Source organism: Poecilia mexicana, unplaced genomic scaffold (genome assembly GCF_051168715.1).
Source record: "Poecilia mexicana isolate PSO_F unplaced genomic scaffold, ASM5116871v1 scaffold_12, whole genome shotgun sequence".
Classification (NCBI taxonomy): domain Eukaryota; kingdom Metazoa; phylum Chordata; class Actinopteri; order Cyprinodontiformes; family Poeciliidae; genus Poecilia; species Poecilia mexicana.
Window position 1 is genome coordinate 19486210 of NW_028263381.1, and position 23701 is coordinate 19509910.

The window sequence follows — 23701 nt, forward strand, 5'->3', positions numbered from 1 at the left end:
TCCCCCAGGATAACGTAACTCCATTTCTTATCTCTAATGCTGAACCCAGCCATAAGCAGAGGAAGCTTCTTCCACCAGCTTGTATCTAGCGTCTCGTTCTTTTTGGTCATGTTCAATAATATCTTGTGACCAAAGGTAAGGGTCAGAATAAAATGAACAGAAATATGAGGATATTCACTATACGACTAATTTTTTTTAACACCTTAAGAACAGCAGAAACAGATTATACTGCCTTCGCCATATGAAATGCAACTAGACAGTACAGCTAAACTCTTCCTTATATCAAGACTCTGAGGAAAGTTGACCTTTTATCCACAGGTTTATTGACTCCAAGGAAGTGTGAAACTAAAATACAAACAAAAAGGAATACATCACTTTCACAGTCTTTTGTAAACATGTACATATAAGTTTAACGTAGCTACATTAAATACTGCCCCAAATGAATTAGCAAAGTTGTGCAAACTTACAATAAACATCCAAAAATATTTACATCCATTTCAACAACCAGAAATAACATAAAAATAATGATGCACAACAATATATTGAACTCAACGTACCTACAATACTTCGTCAGGGCAAAGATGAATGCAGATGGAACTGGATTGATTGAACTCACAGGTGACATGAATCTAACTGTCTGGTTTTCTGGCTGAAGCCACGTGACATGCAGCTGGCTGCACCTCTCAAAGGGAACGCCCCCACACATAGACACACCCACAAAAATCCCCAACAACACACAGATCAAAAGACAAAAAATAAAATAAAAAATTCAAAATAATTGACAAAATATTTTGAATTCATAACAAATTAAATAATTTAAAAAAAAAAAAAGAAAACCAAGTAAAAGGAGTAACAGGACAATACAACATAGAAAGGATCAATAGCCAAAGAGAACAAGTGAGTCTTAAGAGCAGATTCAAAAATGGCAAATGAAAATGTTTTTTTTTTTCTGATTTGCAGAGAGAAAGCAGTTTATAGTTTGGGGGTCAGATCCCCCTTGACCAAGACGGGAGTGTTTAAGCTGTAACAAAGGCATCCATTACTGTTTTGAAGTCATTTTTGGTCAAGAAAGATGACTTGGACAAGATGTCTCAGGTGAAAGAAAGCTGAATTTCACTCCTGCATTGATCTGCCCGTCCAGTTTAAAATCACTATCCATTTTAAAACTAACGTTTGTGACAACAAGCTTTCTGTAATCTGCCAGACCCCCAATGTTCAGGTGAGAAGAAAACTCATCTGAACAGTGACTTTCAGACTAAAAATCATCAACAACAGACCAGAGCAAAACTCGCAGTATAATGTATAATAAACAATACACAAATAACGTCAATAAATCTGTACATAAATTTATGAGCCACTGAGATTCTATTATCATCAGACTTGGTGAAGTTTGCCACATATTTTTTGTAGTACCTGAATGGACGGGCAGTCAAGGATGGTGTATCAGGCACTGCACAGATCAGGCCTTTAGTGGAACAGTTCAAACTGGAAAGCCCACTGTTAGCCACGGCAAGGGGAGTATTTACTGCTCAAGTGTCTGCTTGTGGGTATTAACAAAACCACACACTGCAGAAAGTAGGCCATGCAAATTATGCCGAGCAGGCCCTGGGAAAGAGAAAGCGAACGAAATAAAGACACAGAGAGACCCAAAAACACACTCAGAAGGAGAGAAAATGGGCCACACTGAATAGAATAATAAAAAAAAAACACAAGCCACTGAATCATGAGATCAACTAAAGGAATGTGGGAGAAAGGAGCTAAACTGGAGCAGACTAAACATGGATATTTGCTTGCCGCTCAAGGGATGTGATGGTTAGCAGACTGTGTTGAGGTGGTGAGTCACTACAGACACCAGTTAGTGTGCTGTCCCAGATCTCCGGCCCACACAGTCTTGGAGTATCTTGGGATTACAGAGAGTGTTAAGGAGAACCATACAAAACTTGCGTAACACTTTCAACCACATTTTGTAACCTGGCATTTTTTTTTTTTGACCATTAGTTTTCAAAATGCCTGAATAAAAACTGTGGACTGCTGAAATTCCACCAGAAACTAAAAGATTCACTATGTTGTCACAAAGACGGTATTTTCATTATAATATATATATATATATATATATATATATATATATATATATATATATATATATATATATATATATATTTTTTTTTTTTTTTTTTTTTTTTTTTTGTTATTTTTTTTTTTTTTTGTCTCATCTGGAATCAAGTTCAGTTCAAAATGCCATCCCAAATTCTTATCTAATAAAGTGAAGGCAATCATGGCATTTAAAGGAGGGGATAAAGAGTTAACTCAACCTGATTTCAATTTTGAAATATAATCTCTACCTTCGGAAGCAAAAATTCGATAATAAAAAATATGCTGCATTAAATAGGATATGACATACAAAAAAAAAAGGCTAAGGAGAAGGAGGGGAAAAATCTGCCAAGTGTTCATTGAGATGGCTGCAAGGATACAAGATAACCCTGATAGCCCTGTTTTACAGGCATAAAAGGGGAAGAGATGAAAAGTCATCCCTCAGGACATTTATCACATCATGGCCCATTGAAAATAAGACAGATCTGATTCTTGTAATTATCACCTTCTATTCCATCATTTTTCATCATCTGCTTTATGTACCGGGAGTTAATGTGGTGAATGAAATCACTCCTAAGATACATTCACAGTATTCAATCAAGAGTAGCATTAATTATATAATAATTGGATTATTACATACGTAGGCTTGTTTTTCATTTAGTTTTGTCAATATTCAATCTGTTTCTAATATGAGTCTGTGAATACAATGAAAAGAAGACCGTATCTAATTAATTTATAATACAAATACAGAAAATAAAATATAGGGGGAAAATGATACAAACACAATTAGAAAACTGATATAAAAACACCTATGTAAGCAAATATAATAATAATACTGGGTTATTTTAGCCTCGCCATATTCTGGGTATATGCTATCGTGGAAGAAAGTGTTTTTTTTAATATATAAAAATATATATATCACCAAATTTATGTCTCCAACACCCAGAAAAGACTCAATAATACACATGATGCAGTAATAAGTGATAAAATTGTAAAATGATGCTGTTTCTGTATAGTAAGTCAGTGTTTTAAGTTCACACTAAAAAATAGATTTGTTCACTTAAGATAACACTTTACCTGCCAAGTCAGCACAAAAATGTAAAAATCTTATATCAGTTCTATATTTAGTGAGAAAAGAATGACTAAATGTTGTTGCAAGACACAAGCAGCTCCTGCTTCTTCCACTATGTTCACATTTCTAATCTATTCATAGGCGTTACGCAGCTGCCAGTGTAAGCTTGTCATAAAACACCCATAAAATCACACCATGTTCCAAAACATGTCACATATAGAATCATAGAAAATGTCATTTTGACCAAAGCAGACTGTGAGGACTAATCAATTAAATGCACGGATAAAACGGAGCAACAGGGCAGGGTTTCTGATATCTACTAAAAGTCTTAACGTCTGAAGGAGGTAGAGACGTATCTAACTTGGATTGTCTTTAACTTAGCAGTTTTCTACATGTTTTCTTTCTCCTGCCTCATTTTTATTTTTTAAAAATAATAGTTGTTTTACATTGCTTCAGGATTGTTGTGTACAGAGGATCAGTGGAAAATATAACCAAAAAAAAAAGCTACGTGGAGAAATAAAATCTAAACTTACACAGCAAACTATCTCAAAGCAATCAAACTGTGAAAAATAAAATACACCATTTTTTTTTCTACTTCAGATAGCTGCCATTGAAATATTTCATCTTCCTTGAAAATAACACAAACAAACCCTGATGAGTTAATCATGCGGCTCATTATCAAACCAGCATGGTGCGCGTGTATGTCAACAGTTATTCTTGATCAGCATTCACTGTGCAGTCATTCTGAATGGCCACTGGTGGAATTACTGCCTCATTATTTCTGGGCACAGAGTGAGTGGGCTGGGCTTGGTCGCCCGGCGTCATTAAAGTCAGCATTTTTGAGCATAACGGGCCTGGCGTCGGACACACTCCCTTCCCACAGCCTTTAATCCAGCCATGATGGGAAAGAGGCATCCAGGTTTTGCAAGGCAACTGTCATGATCTCCAACCAGAGGTGCAGTGCCTGGGGGCATCGTGCCATGCAGACCGCCTGCATTGTGAAATATTACATATCTCTAAAGGCAATGTGGTGAAGGCACTCTGTGCTGCCTACAGCTGGGCTTTTGTCTGGTTCTCATATGGCAACACCGGCAGCAGCGGAGAAATCCATCGCTTTGCCTAAGCTGCCCTCGGCAGCAGCCTGGGCTTGTTTATCACCTCAGAACATATTGTCACCATTCACTCAAGCCTGATTCAAGATGGTAAGCCAGAAAGAGTAAGAAAGAACAGGGGGAAAGGCACAAAATCTGGACAAAAAAAGGGGGGGGGGAAGAAGAAAATAGGAAAGTACCTGGAAAAAGACGAGGATTGAGGAGGAGGGAAAGTGAGCGTGAGAAGACTGGTGAGAGCATAATGGACAGGAGTGTGAGTAATTAAGGGAGTCTGGATTAATTAGGCCTCCGGTCTCCAAGCGCCTTCTACTCCCTATGAGCGTCATGGTAGTACAGGCCATAAACCAACTCCCAAAAGTCAGCTGTTCTATTGCTATGCAGATTAGTGTAACAAATGATCAAGGCAGGCCACCATGAGTTTTAAATCTACACCAGAGAAACGGTCGATTATGGTCAATATTAAAAACAAACAGACATAACCTTCAGACTGTACAGGCATGTGTAAAGTCTTAATCCACAGCAAACATTTGCTTTAGAAAGCTAAAACGCTAGAAACTGTCAAGTTTAAGAATGTAGTCTGCAGTCCAGATAATATAGTGATACATCTTAGTAGTATTAGTACCATTCTTTATTGTTATTACTTTTTTCAACTATATGACTCAAATAACTTTGTTTAATGATGTTTTAATTTACTGAAACACACCTGTAGAAAGAGGTAAATACTCCTCTGTCCTTTTGAAATTAGCATGTCTTATCTCTCTCCAATTTGAGCTTTATGACTCAAACAGATTTGATATTCCTGATTTTACTGTAAAAAGGTGAAAATAAATCCAACACATCTTGCTCAAGTCACATGATCAGTTTTTATTTTTCGTCCCACCGCTCTTCCCCCTGTCCTGAGTGAATTAATTCAGCCTCCACTCTTCATGGCAAAGAGGGTAAAGTAAGAGAAGAGGACCCTCCATCTTGGAAGGACAGAACAGAAATTCCCCTCCTTCATTCCACACAATGCCTCTCGACGACTCTTTCAATTTTCTGCGTGATTGAAATCGAGTGAAAAGGCTTAGGAGATGATGGGGGGTAAGTGTCGGTGTTCATTTCAATCTGTATAAAAGCACCTAAGGAAACAAGGATCCCATTTACAAACCCTTTCAATTAAATAGTGAGCACAGCAAAAAAGGAAAATACAAAGACCTACCAGAATCAATATAGGATTTCTATGAAGGTGTGATGGTGGGAATCCACTATGGATTTAATCATTGTATTTGCAGAAGTACACTTGATTATCCACAAACAAAATAATAATAATAACAGATGTACAGAAAAAAAATTAAACACAGTTTTCATCTCTCCTCCACCTCGTTTTCTTGGCTGTGTCTAAAAGATGAAAGGCTAAATATTTATCGAGGGTCCTGTGCTGCAGAGAAAGGCTGGAGAACAGCAGAGTGAGGAAGCCGGTCTGATCGACGCTTCCGCTCCCAGCAAGTAATTCATTCTGAGAGGGAGGCACAAGTGCCCCACTCCTTTTCCCAGCACAATTTTATGATAATCCTAATAAATTATGATGCTCTGCACAGACATTAAAAACTTTGATTGGCTGTAAATCAAATAGGCTTTGCCTCTCAGGTCAGCGAGAACTAGGATCATGACTGTGTGTACGCCTGACTCTCCGTTCCAACTATCAATTTTTCTTAATCTTTAAACCCTACATCACCCTTTCCTCCCCCTCTTGCCTTATGTCTACTCTTACACTTGGACTTAGTTTGTAATTTTCCCTTCCAGTGGCCTTTCATTACCATCTACCTCACCTGACCTAATAGATTTTGGGTTACTACATTCCACAAAGGGAAAAAAAAAAAAAAAGTCTGAGAAATAGAAAGTAGCACGCAACAAGTCACTGTGTGGAGCTTGCACGGTTAGGCACACACACACACACACGCACACACATATACCGTATTTTCCGCACTATAAGGCACACCGGATTATAAGGCGCACCTTCAATGAATGGCCTATTTTAGGACTTTTTTCATACATTAGGCGCACCGCATTATAAGGCGCATAGAATAGACGCTTCATACTCTATTATTACACATCCACATTAATAAAGAAATGGTCCCCGAGTACTTTATATAGTAGGCTGGCCCAGCCGTTGTTTCACTCACGGTGTTGGTGTTGCGATATTATGCCCAACTGCTTTCTGGGTAACACAGACCAACCGACACGCTGCCGCTGCAGTCTCTGTCTCTCTTCCCCTGCCCCTCCCCCCTTTAAATGTATTATCAAACTTTATTAACAAACCAGTGTTCTGACAACTATCCCAGCATGCACCGCGCACTACTTCTTCTACGGGGGAAAAAGAAGTTGGCGGCTGCTTACCGTAGTGGACCAACTACGTAAGCAGCCTACTGCATGTCTGTGTAAACATGACGTCTTTCATTTCGATCTGAGTTAATTAGCGTAGCATTTCTGCCGGATTTTCACAACATATCAGCCACGACAATGGACAGGGGAACCAACAAGTTCATGTCATCTTTTTTGGACGACATCAAGGTGTTTGAGCCACTGGATGCCTCCAACATTGTGCGTGTCACAGCTAAAAGCTACCGATAGATGAGGAAAACAGCAGATCCTCACACCCTCAGCATAAATATAGCTGTGGACAAGATCACTGATGCCTATTGTTCTTGCAAGGCTGGGTAAGTCGGCATTCATGGTTTTGATGGTCCACAATGTACATTAGCATATGTTTACTACTGTAGCTTGTGTTTGTGAGACGGTCACGCACGTGGTAGCTGCACTGTGACCTAAAATGGGCATTAGCCAATGAAACGCGGCCCCTGTGGTAAGGTCCGTTGCTGGACCTGTTGTGGCTCAATATTGGTCCATATATAAGGCGCACCGGATTATAAGGCGCACTGTCGGCTTTTGAGGAAATTGAAGGTTTTTAGGTGCGTCTTATAGTGCGGAAAATACGGTATATACGACAAATAAGATCATTTTAGATTGAGTCATTGATGGATAACTCTGGCCATCTTCTTTGAATACTATTCCCCTTGTCTGGTCTTGACACTAAAATTGGCAAGTGTTTTTTTATTATATTTTTTTATGACCATACATAGATTGACTATATTTATTTTTGGCGCACAGTGGACTGAAATCAAATACACACCACACCTTTCAGATGTTCAATTATTACTCTTAAGATTTTGATTATAATATGACTATATTTATGTTTGCACGGCACTGGATTTCAATATTTTCATTTCACTTCTGTATGTCTTAATTTTCCAATAGTTATTTATGCATGCTTTGCATCAGTGTGCGAATGCGTGTATGAATGTGTGAAAGATTGAATTTAGTGTAAATGCTTTGGAGACCTCGGATTTGATAAAGTGCTATACAAGTGCTGGTCATTTACATTTTCCTATACTGTTACCGTTCAAAAGAAATGTCTTGTACCTTCCTCCTTTGTAATTGTGTAGCTGTAGCTCTGAAATATGTTATTAAAGTATGCATATCGCTCCATTATATTTATGATTTTGTCAGTTCTGCTCCTCAACATATTACACATCATACAAAGCATGTGTTCAATGTGACACACACGTTTGCATCGCATATGCTTGTATTCTTATTTAGACACACAGATTTAAATAACCAATGAACTCAATGAAACCAGATTGATGCCAACTGCTCACTCTTTCACTCTTTCACTGTGTGGATTAGTTTACCTTCAAACAGAAAAGTCAGAAAGGTCAAAAACACCAATTTGTTGACGTAAATCCGATTAGCCTGATGCCGATTACTGACCTACCATTATCATTAGAAGATTTTTAAAAATCCACTTATCTTATCAAAAAGAGTGGACATAAAAAAAATAAATTAAAAAAAACAGCGTAACTGTTTCATTTGAGAGTGGCTCATCACTTACAAAAGTATAGAAATGAAAAACCCAATATGTTCTTGGTACCTCCACTACACTACAGGCTCTTTGTCAAAAATGAAATCATTCTTTACACACACACACACAAAAAAAGGCTTAGTGATGTCACAAAAGAGGAGCTGATCAGGCATGTATTTTCTAAGGTGAACCATTCAATAGATCAGAAGTGAGTTGGAGGAGAATGTGATTAAAATGTTCTTTTTGCATTGACTGTCACACCACTTTAGAAAACGTCCCAATTTAAGTGTTCACTTTACAAGGTGAGTGCATGGAGAGAATTATATTTGATGATGAACGATGTAATTTGTCGGGCAGTGACCCCATCCATTAAGACTGACTGCTTTTAAATGGTTATATTCAGTGGCAAGACGGTGTTATGGATCTTACTTTTCCTGGAAGATTGCATATCAGTTAAGAGGACTGAATGGATTAAAGAAGAGAATCTTTTCAAAGAGTCATCTCAGGCTACTTAAATACAAGATTAATGAAATATCATGCGAGCTGGTAGAGAGGTCACATTTTCCAAATAAATGCTTGTTTTAAATGTATTAACTTTCTAGAGTGCAGTTTTTGTTCTAATAGCTACAGTGTATTGCCATAAAACGCTGATATTAGAAACCGCTGGTGTCAAGTGTCTGTTTCAAAATTCTAAACATTAGCAAAATATTATTAGACCATCTACAAAAACTAACAAGACAATTGCAAGAATGGTTTTGAAATAAAACAAAAACTGAAATTCACTTATCATTAATCCAATGTTGGCGTCAAAAATGGCAGGCTCTGATATCAAGTGGCATGTTTATTATTGTTTTTCTCTCCACGAGATTTCATCTGAAGAAATGACTAAACTTTTTTTTGGGGGGGGTGGAGGGAATAAGGTGATTTAATTTGTATGTCACAATTTCAACAAGGCAATTCAAAGTGCTTTGCAGGATTAGAAGGAAATAAAACAACAAACAAGTAAAATATTCCAGGTCCAAAGTAAGGTAAAATGTCGACAGGCTAAAAAACAGACTACACTTCATGGTGTCCCAGTTGTCATTGACCAAAGGCATTTCTAAATAAATTGATTTTTTTTAGCCTTGAATTACATTTTTGCAGATTTCTAGACATTTGTTCCAGATCGGTGGGGCATAAAAAGCAGAATGTTTAGTTCCAACTCTGGAGAAGCAGAGTAGACCTGAACCACAAATCTGTTAGAATTACACAACAGATATTTAAAAAGACATTTTACTAATATTACTTTTTGGCTGCTAAAAGCAGTCTATCACTTATTGTCTTATAAGTATTTGAAGCACAACCTTCACAGTGAGTTCTTATTACAATACGGATCAGTTGCCACTCTCACATAGTTTGATCCACTCATAGCTGAATTGCTAAATATCACAAAAGCGACTTGAGAACTGGTGATTCAGGAGTTCCAAATAATTTATAAAATGCTATTTAGAGTAAATGGATCAACCATCCATTCAATTATAAGGACCTGACTCTCCTATGAGGTATGATGAGACCATTTGGCACAAGATCTTTCAGTACAAAAACGTTAAAATATGTCTTGTCAAAGTGAAGTTAATCTTACAAATGGATATATAACTCTGTCTGGTAAAATGAGACCAAGTTCTTGTCTAAGATTGAAAGTGATTGCTTTAAGCTTGAAACTTCCCGTATCAGCCAAATAGACTTGTTTTCAGGAATTATAACAGACTGACCACACTTGATGTACATAGCAAAGAAGCATCATTTTTATTCCCCCTTGGAATATAATGAATGTATTATTATGCATTATTGCATCTCTATTCTCATCTAAGTTTCTTCAAGAAAGTGCTCGTAATGTTAAATACGTCAGATAAATGTTGTGTAACACTTACAAGCAGCTTGCTTTCCTAAAATCCACTAGTTTCCTCAAATTTTCACTGAATATCTCTTGAAATACACAAATGACACTGAAATTGAGCCATCCTTTGTTACAAAGGAATGGGCACAAACTCTGAATTATGGTGTCAGGCTGCTGCAAAGGTATTGGAAGTCTTTATGTATAATACATATGAGGCTCAGGTGGATTTTGCGCTCATTTTATGATTATCATTATCTGTAATCTGTGTATGGAGTTCGTCCCTGGTCTTTAAGTGGCCTCACTGGCTTTGTGGCACAATCGATGCACAATGTATCCATTGTCAGCTTTGTCAATACAGCGCTTTTATTACCCTCTTAATCCAATCAATAGTAGACACGGTTCTATTTTATTTTTAAAGATTCCCTAAGATTTTATGACTTTTTTTATTTGTGTCTTGTTATGCTCTAAGGCAGGACTGTCTTTAGCAGACTATTAGAAATGTAGCTAGAACAATGACAAGAGGCATGGCAAACATTCGCCTTCTGAGTTTGTAAGTTCCTGCCGTCCTGCCGTTTGAATTATAAAGCGCCATGCATGGCGATAACATGGATGCTGGAGACTTATTCTCTGAATTATGTATATTTATGTTCTTGGCAGTTGGACATATGAGAATCATCACGGCACTAAAGCAAGGCGGCTGGAGAAGAGGAGTCATCAATCATGCGAGGTGCACATTTCCTGCAACAGAAGACAACCTGCAGTACATCAGGTCTGTGCACTGAGACCGCAGTGAGTGGGATGCTGGAGGTAGTCCGAGACAAGTAATTAACTAAAAATAATATGTGCTTGACACAGCAGAGAAAACGACGTCTTTAATAGAAACAGAAAACGGAACAGAATGAAACCTTCAGGATCAGACTGCAGGCCGGAGAGATGAAGGTTATGATGGTCAGAAAAGGGTGAGCATTGACACGCAGTCGGCTCTGATGCAGAGTGAAATATATAAATATACTGTATATATACCACCCCTACAGCATTATATAAACACACATGAGTGTTCCAGACAGTAAAACTGAAAACAACAAAAAAAGCTGGTGGTTTTACAGAACTGTTCACCTTTACTGTGAAACTGACTTGTAGCCTCTTGCTCTTTTGTAAGATCAAAAGCATGTGGCAAAATCATGACTTCAACAGCTGTTCCTCATTTGTTCTTGGTACACTACTTTGATATTTTGGAGTACATTTTATGAGCCCATATATAATACCGTTTTTAAACAAAACCTAATATGTGAGATTTGTTTTTTCATGTCTCAGTTCTGAAAAAAAATACCAAGTGAATCAAACCATGTTGGCTTAATTAAGTATTCCTAATTACAAATGTGTTTTCTACACTTACATTTCTTCTGCTGAAATTAGCTGTTTAACAACAATACACTAACACAACCAGAGACAATGGATGACGCTGAAGATTTTGCCACTTTAATTAAAGTGGCTTTATTTTTGTTTTAGAGTCCTGCATTAAATTGCCTTGAAAATCTAAAACGTGTGTGTGTAGCTTGACTTGAATTAATAAATAAACAATCTTGGAGAACTCTCTTGATTTTGAGAGCCATCTGATAATCGTTGTTGACGTAAAACCCCTTATTATGCTAAAGTTGCATGTGCTTCAAAGCTTAGGATTTGTGCTAAACTATAAGATAAATTTACAGTTTGTATGCATGTTGGCAACACTTAAAAAACAAAACGTTATAGATAGCATTGTTAAACCTGCAAACAGACTGAATTTATTTAGCTCTGAATTTATGCAGCTCCTTTCGAGTCATACTGCTCAGTCAGACTGCTTGAAACACACTCAACAAATCACACTCACAAACATGCACGCATTCTCACACAGAGAGGCAGATCAGTAGGAAACATAGGTCTAAGTGCCTTGCCAAGGAGAACATCAACATGTGACAGAACAAAGCTGGAGTCAATGCCAGAACTTTCAGATTATAGATCAGATCTTTAACCCTACATCTGCTGGTTGTGTGACATATTACCATAGGCCACAATAAACACATAATTTGATAAAAATCAATCAAGTAAGGATGAGGCTTTGAGGATGATCTGCAGACAAAGGGCAGAGATTCTTTACGTGGACAAACACTTCCCAGTCTGAAGCCTGTATGACCGCCCGATTTTTCTTGATTTTTCCTTTTTGCTTGTCGACGGCTCAATGGTGTTGCCAGGTGTTTGCCTTCCTGTGTGTCCTACAGCACTTAAACTCAGATTTTCTGAATGTGCCGGACAGGTTGGCCTAAAAATACTGTCAAAACCAATGAGTGCGCAAACAGTTCACAGCTCTGGGATGGGCTGACATTAGCCTTGGGTTCATATAAACAAAATTCCGATGCAGAGTTTCATCACTTTGAATGCGAAAGAAAAATAAATAAATAAAAACCCTGATAAATTAAATGTAGTTCCAAGAATCTGCAATAACCGCGTTCTCAGATTGATATGTACTGTTTACAAGACAGAAATGCTAATAATGAAAAGCAGCTTAAAATACCCAAATATCCTGCAGAAATAAATATCTGAGATCTGTGAGTCGTAATTTTCCATTCATCCACACACAACCCAAAAGACATAGTTACCAAAGACCTCATTAATGACCGACTAACATAAACAAAAAAGCACAAATGTTTAGCGTAAGTGTTTCTGTCAGTGGCAATTGCTCTGGTTTAAAAATAAAACAACACTGTGCCTGTTACAGTAATGATTTGAATTTTTTCACGTCACTGCAGGCTTGCACATATGTGCTGAAATGAGAACAGTATGCTTACATGCCGGGAAATCAATGACTCATATTCGCCTTTCTTACTGGTTCGCAGCATAATTAAGGGGAAAGTGGGAGCACCGCTGTCTAATCTTACTGAGAAGGATCATACCAGCAAGAATATAAACAGAGCACCGTTTTTTGCATTTAGCTGCAAAGATCTGCTTCTCTCTTTGCTCCAGTACACAAATGACTACTGTAACTTCTGTCTTCTTTTGAAAAGGAGAATAATTTGATATCCTGAAACATTTCACAATAAATCAGAACGATTAAAAGGTCGCTGTAGTGAAAGAAAATCTTGAATTGCCTAAAATACACACATCTAATAGACATCCTATCAATAGATAACGATCTTTATGACTACTCAAATAAGGCTAGATTACAACACAAATGAAAATTTGTGTAATTGTTGTTTGCGTGAGTTTATTCCCTCACAATCTGTGTAGTTTTCTTACAAATAATGGATGTTTCCATACCTCAACCATCAGTTTCAGCCTTTCCTTGATGAAATATTGTTTAACCAACAACATTGGAGGAATCATAAAACCTGATGAGCTGCTGCTCGCCCTTATTATGTCTTCTGCTTTCAACTCATCACTAAATACGGTGCCAGAGCTTCTCTTTGACATAAAAAAAAAAAAAAAAAAAAAAAAAAAAATTGCATTTGAACTGCAGCTTGAAAAATTTCCTCTGGCGGCACAGCAATCAGCCTGCACCATTTGGAGGTGTGAATATTTCTCCCCAGCTGGGGGCCCAACTCCAAGAGGGAGCCTTAGCGCTACTCATCTAAATGAGCAATGTGTCTGATCCTGGCATGGTGTTTTTTTGTGCAATGCATGCCAGTCATGTTACCAAGAGCATTACAATGAATTGCCTCAAGCAGGGCAGAGGGCTTTTGTGGACACTAACAAGTGAAAGCCGGTTTCAAGTGATTTCTAAAGTGGAAAAGTGATGATAAACTATGGAAAGAGCCAAAAGCTTCATGGAACTTCCACTGAAATGTAGTCTCAGTTCATAAGTTAAAGCAAATCTGACCACAAAAATAAAATATTTTTATTGACATTTTTATTGTTCAGTTGCTCTAAAATAGATTATTTTGACCTTCCACAATTCCACACATTGATGCTCAAAATATGGCAGCTTGAAAATGATTGTAATTGCTGCTTTGTGCTCATCTAAACAGATTGTTAGGATAAGTGGAATGCAAACACAGGCTTCTCTGAGGTGTGGCTTAAGTGCGATATTATCCCTCACCTTTTATTCACTCTCAAAGGATCCCGGTTTATCTGCTTAGACGCAGCTACAATATGTTAAACTACTTTCCTCATCCATATGGAAGGGTTTAGGAGAGCAGCACTTCATCAGCAGATAGAGAGGAAGATATGAGGTAATAAAACAGAGCAGCGACCTCTGTAAAACAAATGGGAACACCTTTGAAAAAGGACTTTGAAACTGGAAGCAGGAAAGGAGATGAGGGTTGATTGCCAGATGAGTGGAGAGAAAATGCAAACAGATGAAAGAGAAATACCAAAGCTTCAGCAGCTTTATAATGAGAACCACTGGTCAAACATAAAACAAAGAAGAAGGTGTAACTTACAAAGCCTAACACTAACAATACGCCTTGGTTGCGTTACAGAAAGCTACGAGGAAAAGGAATTACTCTTGCCTCTTTTCCAGGTAATGTAATTGCTGCATTAGTGATCTTCCACCCTCATTAAGCATGGATCAAACAGCAGTGTGGAAAGCAGCAGCATGGAACGGGAGTGTGAAACAGACAGGATTAGCGGATAAGAGAGATGTTTTCCCACAGTCGGCACAGTGCGTGTTTTAAGACTCCCACTTGGTTTATTACAGACTGAAGACACTAGCATGTTGAAGTTTAACCTCTCCACTGAATTGTAATTAGCTAATTCATCCTTGGCTAGTGTCCCAGTGTTTGTGTTGACACCATGACAAATTTAAATGTTTGTTGTTTTTTTTTTTTTACTTATACAGTATTATTTTGTTTTCTTTCACCAGGTGTTGTTACCTAAGCAATGTTAACTTTAAGATAGTGTAAAGAAGAAAAATTTCAAAATTACACTTTAAGATTTCTCGTACATTCTTGCAAAGTTCCAGAGATTTATGAGTAGTATATAGCTTATGTGAATTTTGCTATGCACATTTGAACACTCTTCATAGGCAACTATGGGAATTCATGATACAGGCTGAAAATAATTAACACATTTAAAGTAATTACTTTTAGGTAATTCATTCATTAGACCGTGGTTATTCTTCTGAGTGGAAGTAATGGCAAGATAGGCCAGCAAGAATCCTGACTTATCCTACAGATAATCTCTGGAAGGAGACTAGAGTGACAGCAAAGGAGTGTTATAACCTCAAGGTGCAGAGATCATTGCAACACATGAAAAAATAAAATAAAATTGTCACAATACATTTTATTTTGATATATGCATTTAACTGTAAATAAATAGAAATTTGTCAGGGGTATAAATAATGTTAAACCTAATGTACAAGATTTGACTTACAACCTTACTTGATAAATGAATAACTAAATATTGCATAAGTAAAGAAGTTAAAATTCCTAATGCAAATTTACAATACTATTAATAAAGAAAGCAGGTATATTTAAGTGTGAAGGGGGAAAAGCTAATCATTACTATTGATTATTCTTGAACAAAATTCTAGGATTGATTGCAATTAAATATTTTTGTTGATTGACAGCCCTGAAATATTGGTATTTTATCCTGGTGAAATATGTATATAGTATGGTGTCGACTGCGTAACCTGATATACTGCTGTAATTAGAACAGTTAGTGTGTAATTAGCGCAAAGGAAGAACATTAAGCAGAGTCTGTGTCTGGTTGTTGAGGTTTTTTTGTTGTTTTGTTTTTTCATCCTATTTGATTGTTAGATACAGTATTCGGTAATTTCCCATTATAGTGTCCCATTATTAGCAATGTTTCAAGAACATAGCAGAAATACTGTGGAAACAAATATGGTTAATGTGTAACCAGATCTATGGAAAAAATAATCTACATAATACATGTGTTGTATTGTTTCATTAATTTGTTTGTTTACTCAGGTTGCTTTCATTCTGTTAAAATTTGAAACAAGCAAGGTGTTATCAGCATAACAAATACTGTGGTAAGATTAGTCCTAATGTGTAAATAGTTGAAGGGAAAACATCTGGTACGGCTACTGGTATCTGTGTTTCTGTATTTATTTGTTGTGGGGGGGTTTTTCAGTTTGCGAATCTTTTTTTTATTTTTTTTTTTTTATTCATCTTAGTGGGGTGTAATCAGCACAACATGTTGTCACAACATATTGTCACAAGTAAGCATTGGAAAAACATCTAGTTTATTGCCTTTTTTAAATTAATATATTCATTCATTCTATTAATTAATTCTATTTTTGTCTCTTTTGAAATAAAAATACTGGGGCAAAAAGTAAAGTTACTGAGAAATGGTGCCTGGGAAAAATATCTAGCCCAGGTAATCTATATGTTCATTTATCTATTTATCCATTTCATTTATTCTTTTGCTTTTTGATTAATTTTGATTGGTCATTATTTAACTCTGGCGAGAAATGAAGTGGGATTTCATCAAGTGATTTTTTTTTTAAATTCATTCGTAGAAGTAATATTTTTGTTGAGATAGTTTAGAAATTATATGCAAATTGTTTCATTTTCAATTTCAAGATTTATAATTCATAGATGTAAAAAAACGTGTTTTTTGTTAAAGTGCCAATTGAATGAAATGTTGCTAATTAAAACATCTAATTTATAAAACAGCATTATTTCCTCTTTTCCGAAATGAAAACAATGTTCTCTGATTGGTCATTTTCAGGGTTCTGAATGTTGTGTGTACTACAAAAATAAAAATGTATACAGGGCATTTACTTGAACACACATCAGCATTCATCCCTCTTGATATCTTGTCAAACGCCTAACCGAATGACTTGTCAAGATTTTAATTAGTTTTCTATGAAAGGAGAGGCTGTGATACAACACAAATGATTATGTATTATTCTTATGACAGTGCTCAGAGACAGATATGAAGAGGAAATATAGTGTTGGAATGACTGTGGGAAAATCTTCAATATCAAAACATCACGTTTTCCTCCTCTGAAATGTCACTATGAGCTGAGAAGAACTTCAAATGCTTCTTTGCAACACTTTAAAAAGCCAGGTGTCATGTGCTGATCTGGTTCTGAGGTGCAGTTAGTGGTTCACTGGGCTTTGAAAATTGTCAGCAGGAGTATCAGAGAAAGTTGTTGGGAGTCAAAAGGGTAAACAGGAATATAACAAAAAGAAATAAAAACAGAGTGAATTTCAGAAGTGGCACTGAAAGGGAAGGCTTGAATCAAGCAGACAACGTGGGCTCATCAAAGAATTAGACTCAACACCAGCTAGGATTACTCAGCCTGTTTTTAACATGCATCATCTTGTTCTTACAAACAATTCAGCAAAAAAAATCAAAATGTTATTATCATTTAATATAATTACTGGAAATATATAAAATCCATATATTTAGGCATACATTTAAGATAAAAAAAAATGTTTGCATTTGATCATTTTCATGGCTGCCTGCTCCTCCTCTCTTTTTAAAGAAGAAACCTAGTAAGGTGCCTGAGTCAAACCTAGAGAATGGAGGATAAAGAGCATAAGTCAAGCACCTATGAGAGGCTTTAAAAAGAACGAAAAAATCTAAACAACGAATTCCTTCTCGTATCTCCGGCATTTAAACTGTAAAGAGCCACAAATCAACTTGGGGAAATCTGATGATGGCCATTTTCCTAAACCCATCAATATTTAACAAAATGAAAAGGCAGGAAAATGAAGAGAGAGGAGAGTGCATATGTTACTATGTAGTGTTGCCAGATTACAAAATGCACTGGGGAAAAAAAAAAAAGTGCCAGGAGGCATAAAATGATGTTCTGACACATAAAAGAGGTGACATCAAACATGAAATCAGGTGAAGTCCACTGCGCACCTCAGGAGTGCAGCTACAGTGGACCAGATAAAAGGAAAATCAAAATGAAATGACGGGGGGGAAAGTCTGCTTTGATTGAAGTGACACAAGGAAATGAGGATTCCACTATCTTCTGATATTTCACTAAAAAGGTTGCCAAACACCGAGGCAAGTGGACCTGAGAGAGCAAGGACAATAATATGAAGAGGTTACTATATACCGTGGCACAAAAATCCAGATTGAAAAGAATGGCAAAAGTGACGGAGGAGGAATAAGAAACTCCGGCTCAGGGATGGATGAACATAAACCGCTACACACCTAACGGCGGAAAGCGGAAGCAACGCTGCGAGGTGGGCAGAGTGCTGCAAGCGCTGCCATGTTCTGTCCAGTGATTTATGTCTACGCTAAGGCAACAAAATGTAGAAACAAGATCAGAGCACATTCTGAGATGAACTCAGGACTTCGTGGACTGCTGATGGATAGCTCCTGTCTTACCATTCCACCATTTTGTAAGGTGAGAGGGAAGGACAGATAAGGAAAGACAAGGTGTATTTTCAAGAGTACCTGCAAAAGACTACACAATAAAAAGGAAGGCGTTTATTCTGAGCCGATTTCACTTACTGTAGTTTAATGCTATATTTTGCATAAGACTTAAATGTAAATCCTTGAATTAATAATTCCCTTAAGGTCTAATAAGTCTGTTTGGAAATGTTACTTGAGGGGTTAGCAGTCCTGCTGCCTGTTTTCTACTTTTGTCTGTTCTATCTGAGATAAATTATTAGGTCCCTGTAGAACAAAGTGATAAGGCGAAGTGATGTGAAACAGTCATTTGGAGCAGGAAGACATTTAAGACAAGCTGAACAACAGCCCTTTAAGACCAGAGTTGTCCAACTCTATCCTTGGGATTCGATAAGAGCTGATTAAAAGGCGACCCAAACCACAGCAGACAACATCCACATGGTGCACAGCCAAGTGTTTGTATGCAAAAATAAAAGAGTCAACTTTTGGGGATGATGCCAAGTAGGTGTTTATAAGGAAATAACATGTATTTTAAATATTTTTGTGACCCACCATTATGGGTAATACAGTACCTTCCAAAAGTAAATTCAGAGTTTATTAGTTTCGAATCTTTCTGTATATTTTGACTGAATTGACTATTTTTAAAAAGTGCCTTGGGATTACATTTTATTGAATTAGTACAACTGGTTGCACATACTTTTCTTTAGGGGTATTGAGGGTAAAGGGGGACTGAACCCATTCCCCGGCCAAACCTTTAGGAATTGTATTAGTGAAGAATTTCCCTTTACAACTACATGCTACTTTATGATGGTCTGTCACATTAAATGAAAAAATGTTGCGAAGTGGTTGTACCATAATCAACTGAGAAAAGGCCTTGATCAATCCAAATGCCAACGATTAGTTAAATGTGCCCTTCGTGATTTACCTATCATCTAAGACTATGAAATATATGAGTATATTGAGAACTAAACAATTTAATTGGAAAGTGACATGGACCTGCATGCAATGAACCACAGCCAAACATTTTTTATTAGTGCATATGTTCATCCACCTACAAAATATTTAATATATTAATAATTAGGTTTGTCACTAGATTTGATGACGATTTTGAATGATTAACATCAGAGACCCTAACCTCCCAAACACTAAGCTAAAGCATTTTTTCTGTCCAAGGTTTGCAAAGTTAAAGCATAGGCTGTCCACACAACTTTTCTGATCAATTATTGTTTTTCTCTAACAATCAAAGCGAGTTTTACTTCACAATGATGTTCACAGTTAAAAGGCAGACTGAAGCTGCTTGTCTGTGTATGACTGACTCCACATTGCTTAGACAGCTGTGCATGTAAGTGAAGAGTTGTAGAGATTCAGCTAAAGCAGTCATTACATTTTACAACTTTTCAAAGCAGAGTGCTAATTTTAGAAAGCAGGTGAGCAACTTCTTTCGTGAAATTTGCCCACACTGAAGAACTAGAACAGCAAAGTAAAGCCTAAATTTATCCAAAGGCTGAAAATACTGACACATGCAGGCGACTGATCTAAAAAGTTTAATGTGATAATATTATATAATGCAAATTAATTGCATAACCTATTATGTCCTCTCTACCTGGTTCACAACAATGCATCACACAGTCTTTGGTCAACAACGCAAAGTCGCAAATGCGAGTGAAAAGATGAGCAAGTTGAGTCAAACTAGTGTGCTCAGCACCAAATGCAGCTTGATAAAACTCCCTGATAGAGCAGTGGATAAAATCAAGGTGGTATGTACATATTGCAACAATAAATTCTGTTTTCGCCAAAGCGCAAGGTGTTTAAAAGACCATCTTCGAGGAAAGCACATTTTCGCTGACGCTAGCAAAGATGCTAATTCAGGGCGATTTTACAACATCAAGCCACGCTTGTCAGACAACGCTGACAGGATGCAGCTGTAGAAACTTCAACAAAAACTATTGTAAAAAAGAATACATAAACTGTATAACATCATTGAGGCAGCTAAATCACAACAGCTGGCAGACGCCACATTTACTGCCTTTACCGGAAACCCCTGGACATCCGTGGGTAATCGCAATTACTGCACGGCTACTACACACCAAATAGATGAGAAGTGAAACTACACTTCTTCACTTTGCAAGTGGCATAAAACAAGGACAACGTTGGTGATGCATTCTTCAATATTTACATTTCAAGCTTACAAAGTTAAACATGGTGATTCATCTTGATTAATCAGTTCTATAATGTGATTAATCTGATATGTTTTAATCAACTGGCAGCATTAGTTCATTTATGATATATAAAACACGTTATCTGAAAATAAATAACCTTTTTTTTTAAATTAGACTGGCACGTCAGTCTAATTTATCATGATACAACATGGTAAATTGTATCATGTTTTCAAGTCTGCAGCTAAATGTGACATTGCAGAAATATTTGAGTCGTTTTCTAAAAATAATTAACCTTTGGGAATAAATGGAAGAAAAAACCCCACGACATAGGTGGTAAATGAGCTAAAGGCCCAATATTCACAATTCTAATGTGATCAGTGAAATAGTGAATAAATGTAAAATGTAACCTGGAAAATGAGAGGTAAGTATTTCTTGGAATAAGAGCTTTACGTTATCCTTATACTGCGGGTCAAGTACACAACAGGAGGGTAAGTGAAAGCAAGCGGAGAAACGTGTTATTCCAGCATTGATGTGGTGTGTAAATACTTTTTTTTTTGAAGAAAATCACTTGCCTGTGTGTAAAACATTTCAAAGGATTCACACTCCTTTAAGGACTATCAAAGACTGCTTCTGTCTGTGTGCAACAAATACTTTTTTCCCCCCTACCTCCATGAATGTGAATTTAAGTGTCAACGGCCAGTGAAAGTATTCATTTCAGTTTATGCTTAACTAATCACTTAGGCAAGTGAGCAAACAAGCGAGTAACTACAGCCATAGTATAAAAGGGAAGGAAGGAAAGCTGAAAGGCAATGCTGTTGGGGGACTGCGGAGCTTTTCAACAACTATCTTGAGTCATAGCTGTGTCAAGAAAAAGTGTGAAGTCATTTGCTCTGAGGAAGCTCCATTTAGAGGGAAAAAAGAGTACTACTGTCATTCACATCCAGCATGTAGGTGCCGTCCTTAAGCTTTAATGCTGACAAAAAACTTTTTTTTTTGTTTTAATACTGAAAAAAAAGCATACCAAAACAAAGAAAAAGCTTGTGAAATCCAAATAAGGGCATAAATAGTCAAATAGCACACACCAAAGAATATATAGTGTGACAATAACTTTCATTTTGTCTGTATTTCCATGCTGTTCTGTGACATAACAAACAATGCATGTGAGAAGAGATTGGGTTTAGGTGAAGCACCCATCAGAAAACATGAAGTATTACGTTACAAGCAAAAGAAATGCCTGTGCCATCATTTTACTCTATTAATTTGAGCGTAGTGTTAGTAGTGTGTCATACCTCGCATTCTCGGGAGCCTGAGATGGTGTAGGTGCACGGTCCAGTTCCATTGACGAGCACATCCATGGCCTCAGAATTGTTGGGCTTATAGTCCACATAGTACTCCTGCAGAGGGGAGCTAAGGGTGCGCTCCGTCTCTCGGGGTTTCTTGCGACGCTTGCGTGCCGCGGCAGAGTGCTCCTGGAGCTGTTTCACGCTGTTAGGGTAGCGCTTCCAGGACACATAAATTACCAAGAGGATCATCGCAACGGACAGAAACAGGGCAACACTTCCAGCCACAATCTTATGGAAGGAGACGGGCTCTAAGTCTTGCTCTGGAGGAAGTGCAACAGGTGGGGTAACTGCCAATGAAGTAGGACCCCAAAGAGAGCCCTCAGATCTCTTTCCCGAGCTAGTTGTCAAAGCCAGAACAGATGGGTTATGTTCTGTCTGTACAGGGACACTGGATAGGTTTGGAGTAATATTCACTGTGATCACTGGCCCTTGGTTGGATTGGCAAACCCCAAATGCTTCAATCGCATCCATCACTTTCTCTCCTTGAGCTTTCTTGGGAGAGGCACAAATCATTGTGGTCTCTTTTGCCCCTCTAAAGTTTCTCAGCCAAGCCACAAGGGGACAGATGGCAGGGCTACAGTCCCAAACATTTCCTGCTAAACTAATCATGGTCAGTGAGATCCAAGCATCAACAACCTCCTGAGAAACATTTGTCAGCTTATTAGAGTCCAGGTTGAGAGTCTGCAGGTTTGGTAAGCATTGGTAAACTACGGGATCTACTTCTGTCAGTTCATTCCCTGACAGATCCAGTTTCTGGACAGAGGCCCAGGTCCAAGTCAAGCCCTGGCTCATTGACCGAATGCGATTCCACTGCAGGTAAAGAGCCCGTAGATTGTAGAGTCGAGGAAAATGGGAAAAATTGATCTTGGAGAACTGATTGTGCTCCAAATGCAACTCGGTGAGTTTTACAAGTCCAGAAAGTGCATTTCGGGTGATACTCCGGAGGCGATTGTAACCAAGATCAAGGAATTCAAGATTTCTGCAATCTTGAAAAAGACGCATTGGGAGAGTTTTTAGTGAATTAGATCGTATGTGAAGACTAAGAAGTTTACGTAACCCTTGGAATTGGCCAAGTTGCAAGGCTTGCAGTTTATTGTATGACAAGTCCAAATTTCGCAAATTAGGGACAGGATGAAATGTTGTATTATGGAGCGATGTGATCTTGTTCGAACTTAGAATCAGTTCTTTAAGCCTGCGGACCCCCTGGAATGCCATTGCATCCACAGAGGCAATGTAATTATGGTCCAAGTACAGCCAAATAAGGTGGTTGAGGCCAACAAACTGTCCTGCGCGGAGACTGGAGAGGCTGTTGTACCGCAGTGACAGGCCCTCACAGCCTCCTGAAAGGTTCTTGGGGACATCACGAAAGGCGCTTGACTCACAGTAGACAATTTTTCCATCACAGCGACAACTCTTAGGGCAGTGGCGATCACTTAGAGATGGATTTGCCGCTAGCCACACCTGCATCAGGAGTTGGAACAATAGCCAGCGACGCTGCAGAGCAGAGCCTAAAAAAAGAAAGAAAAGGAAGGTTAGAAAATAAGATATTTACTTTCCAATTATGTTTGAGATTAAAATAGAAGTATTTTATTGAACAAATACTTTTTATGATTCATATGCCTACACTTGACTGCAGGCACTTGTCCCTGTGACCTCATTTGTCTCCAAAAGACAAAGACAATAAAACAAAAGGGATTCTTACGAACATTAAGATGAGATAAGTTGTCTTGATCATCTTGGCTAAAACATTTGAATTCAATCCAAGAATCTTTTCCTACACATTTGGACTGTTACTTTAAGTTCTTCAGAAAAGCAAACAAAGGCTAAAATGTAACATCAA

At 37.6% G+C, this 23701-nt stretch overlaps 1 protein-coding gene across 1 annotated transcript in view; it reads right to left on the bottom strand.

Annotated features, from left to right (window-relative positions):
* The window catches only part of LOC106921688 (leucine-rich repeat transmembrane neuronal protein 4), a 102938-nt gene extending 79576 nt beyond the window's left edge, over positions 1–23362 (bottom strand). The window contains exon 1 of the mRNA XM_014993527.2: positions 21808–23362. Coding sequence (XP_014849013.2) covers positions 21808–23328 — 1521 coding nt within the window. The 5' untranslated portion in view covers positions 23329–23362. The remainder of the gene's footprint in view (positions 1–21807) is intronic.
* Between the last annotated feature and the right edge of the window lie 339 nt (positions 23363–23701).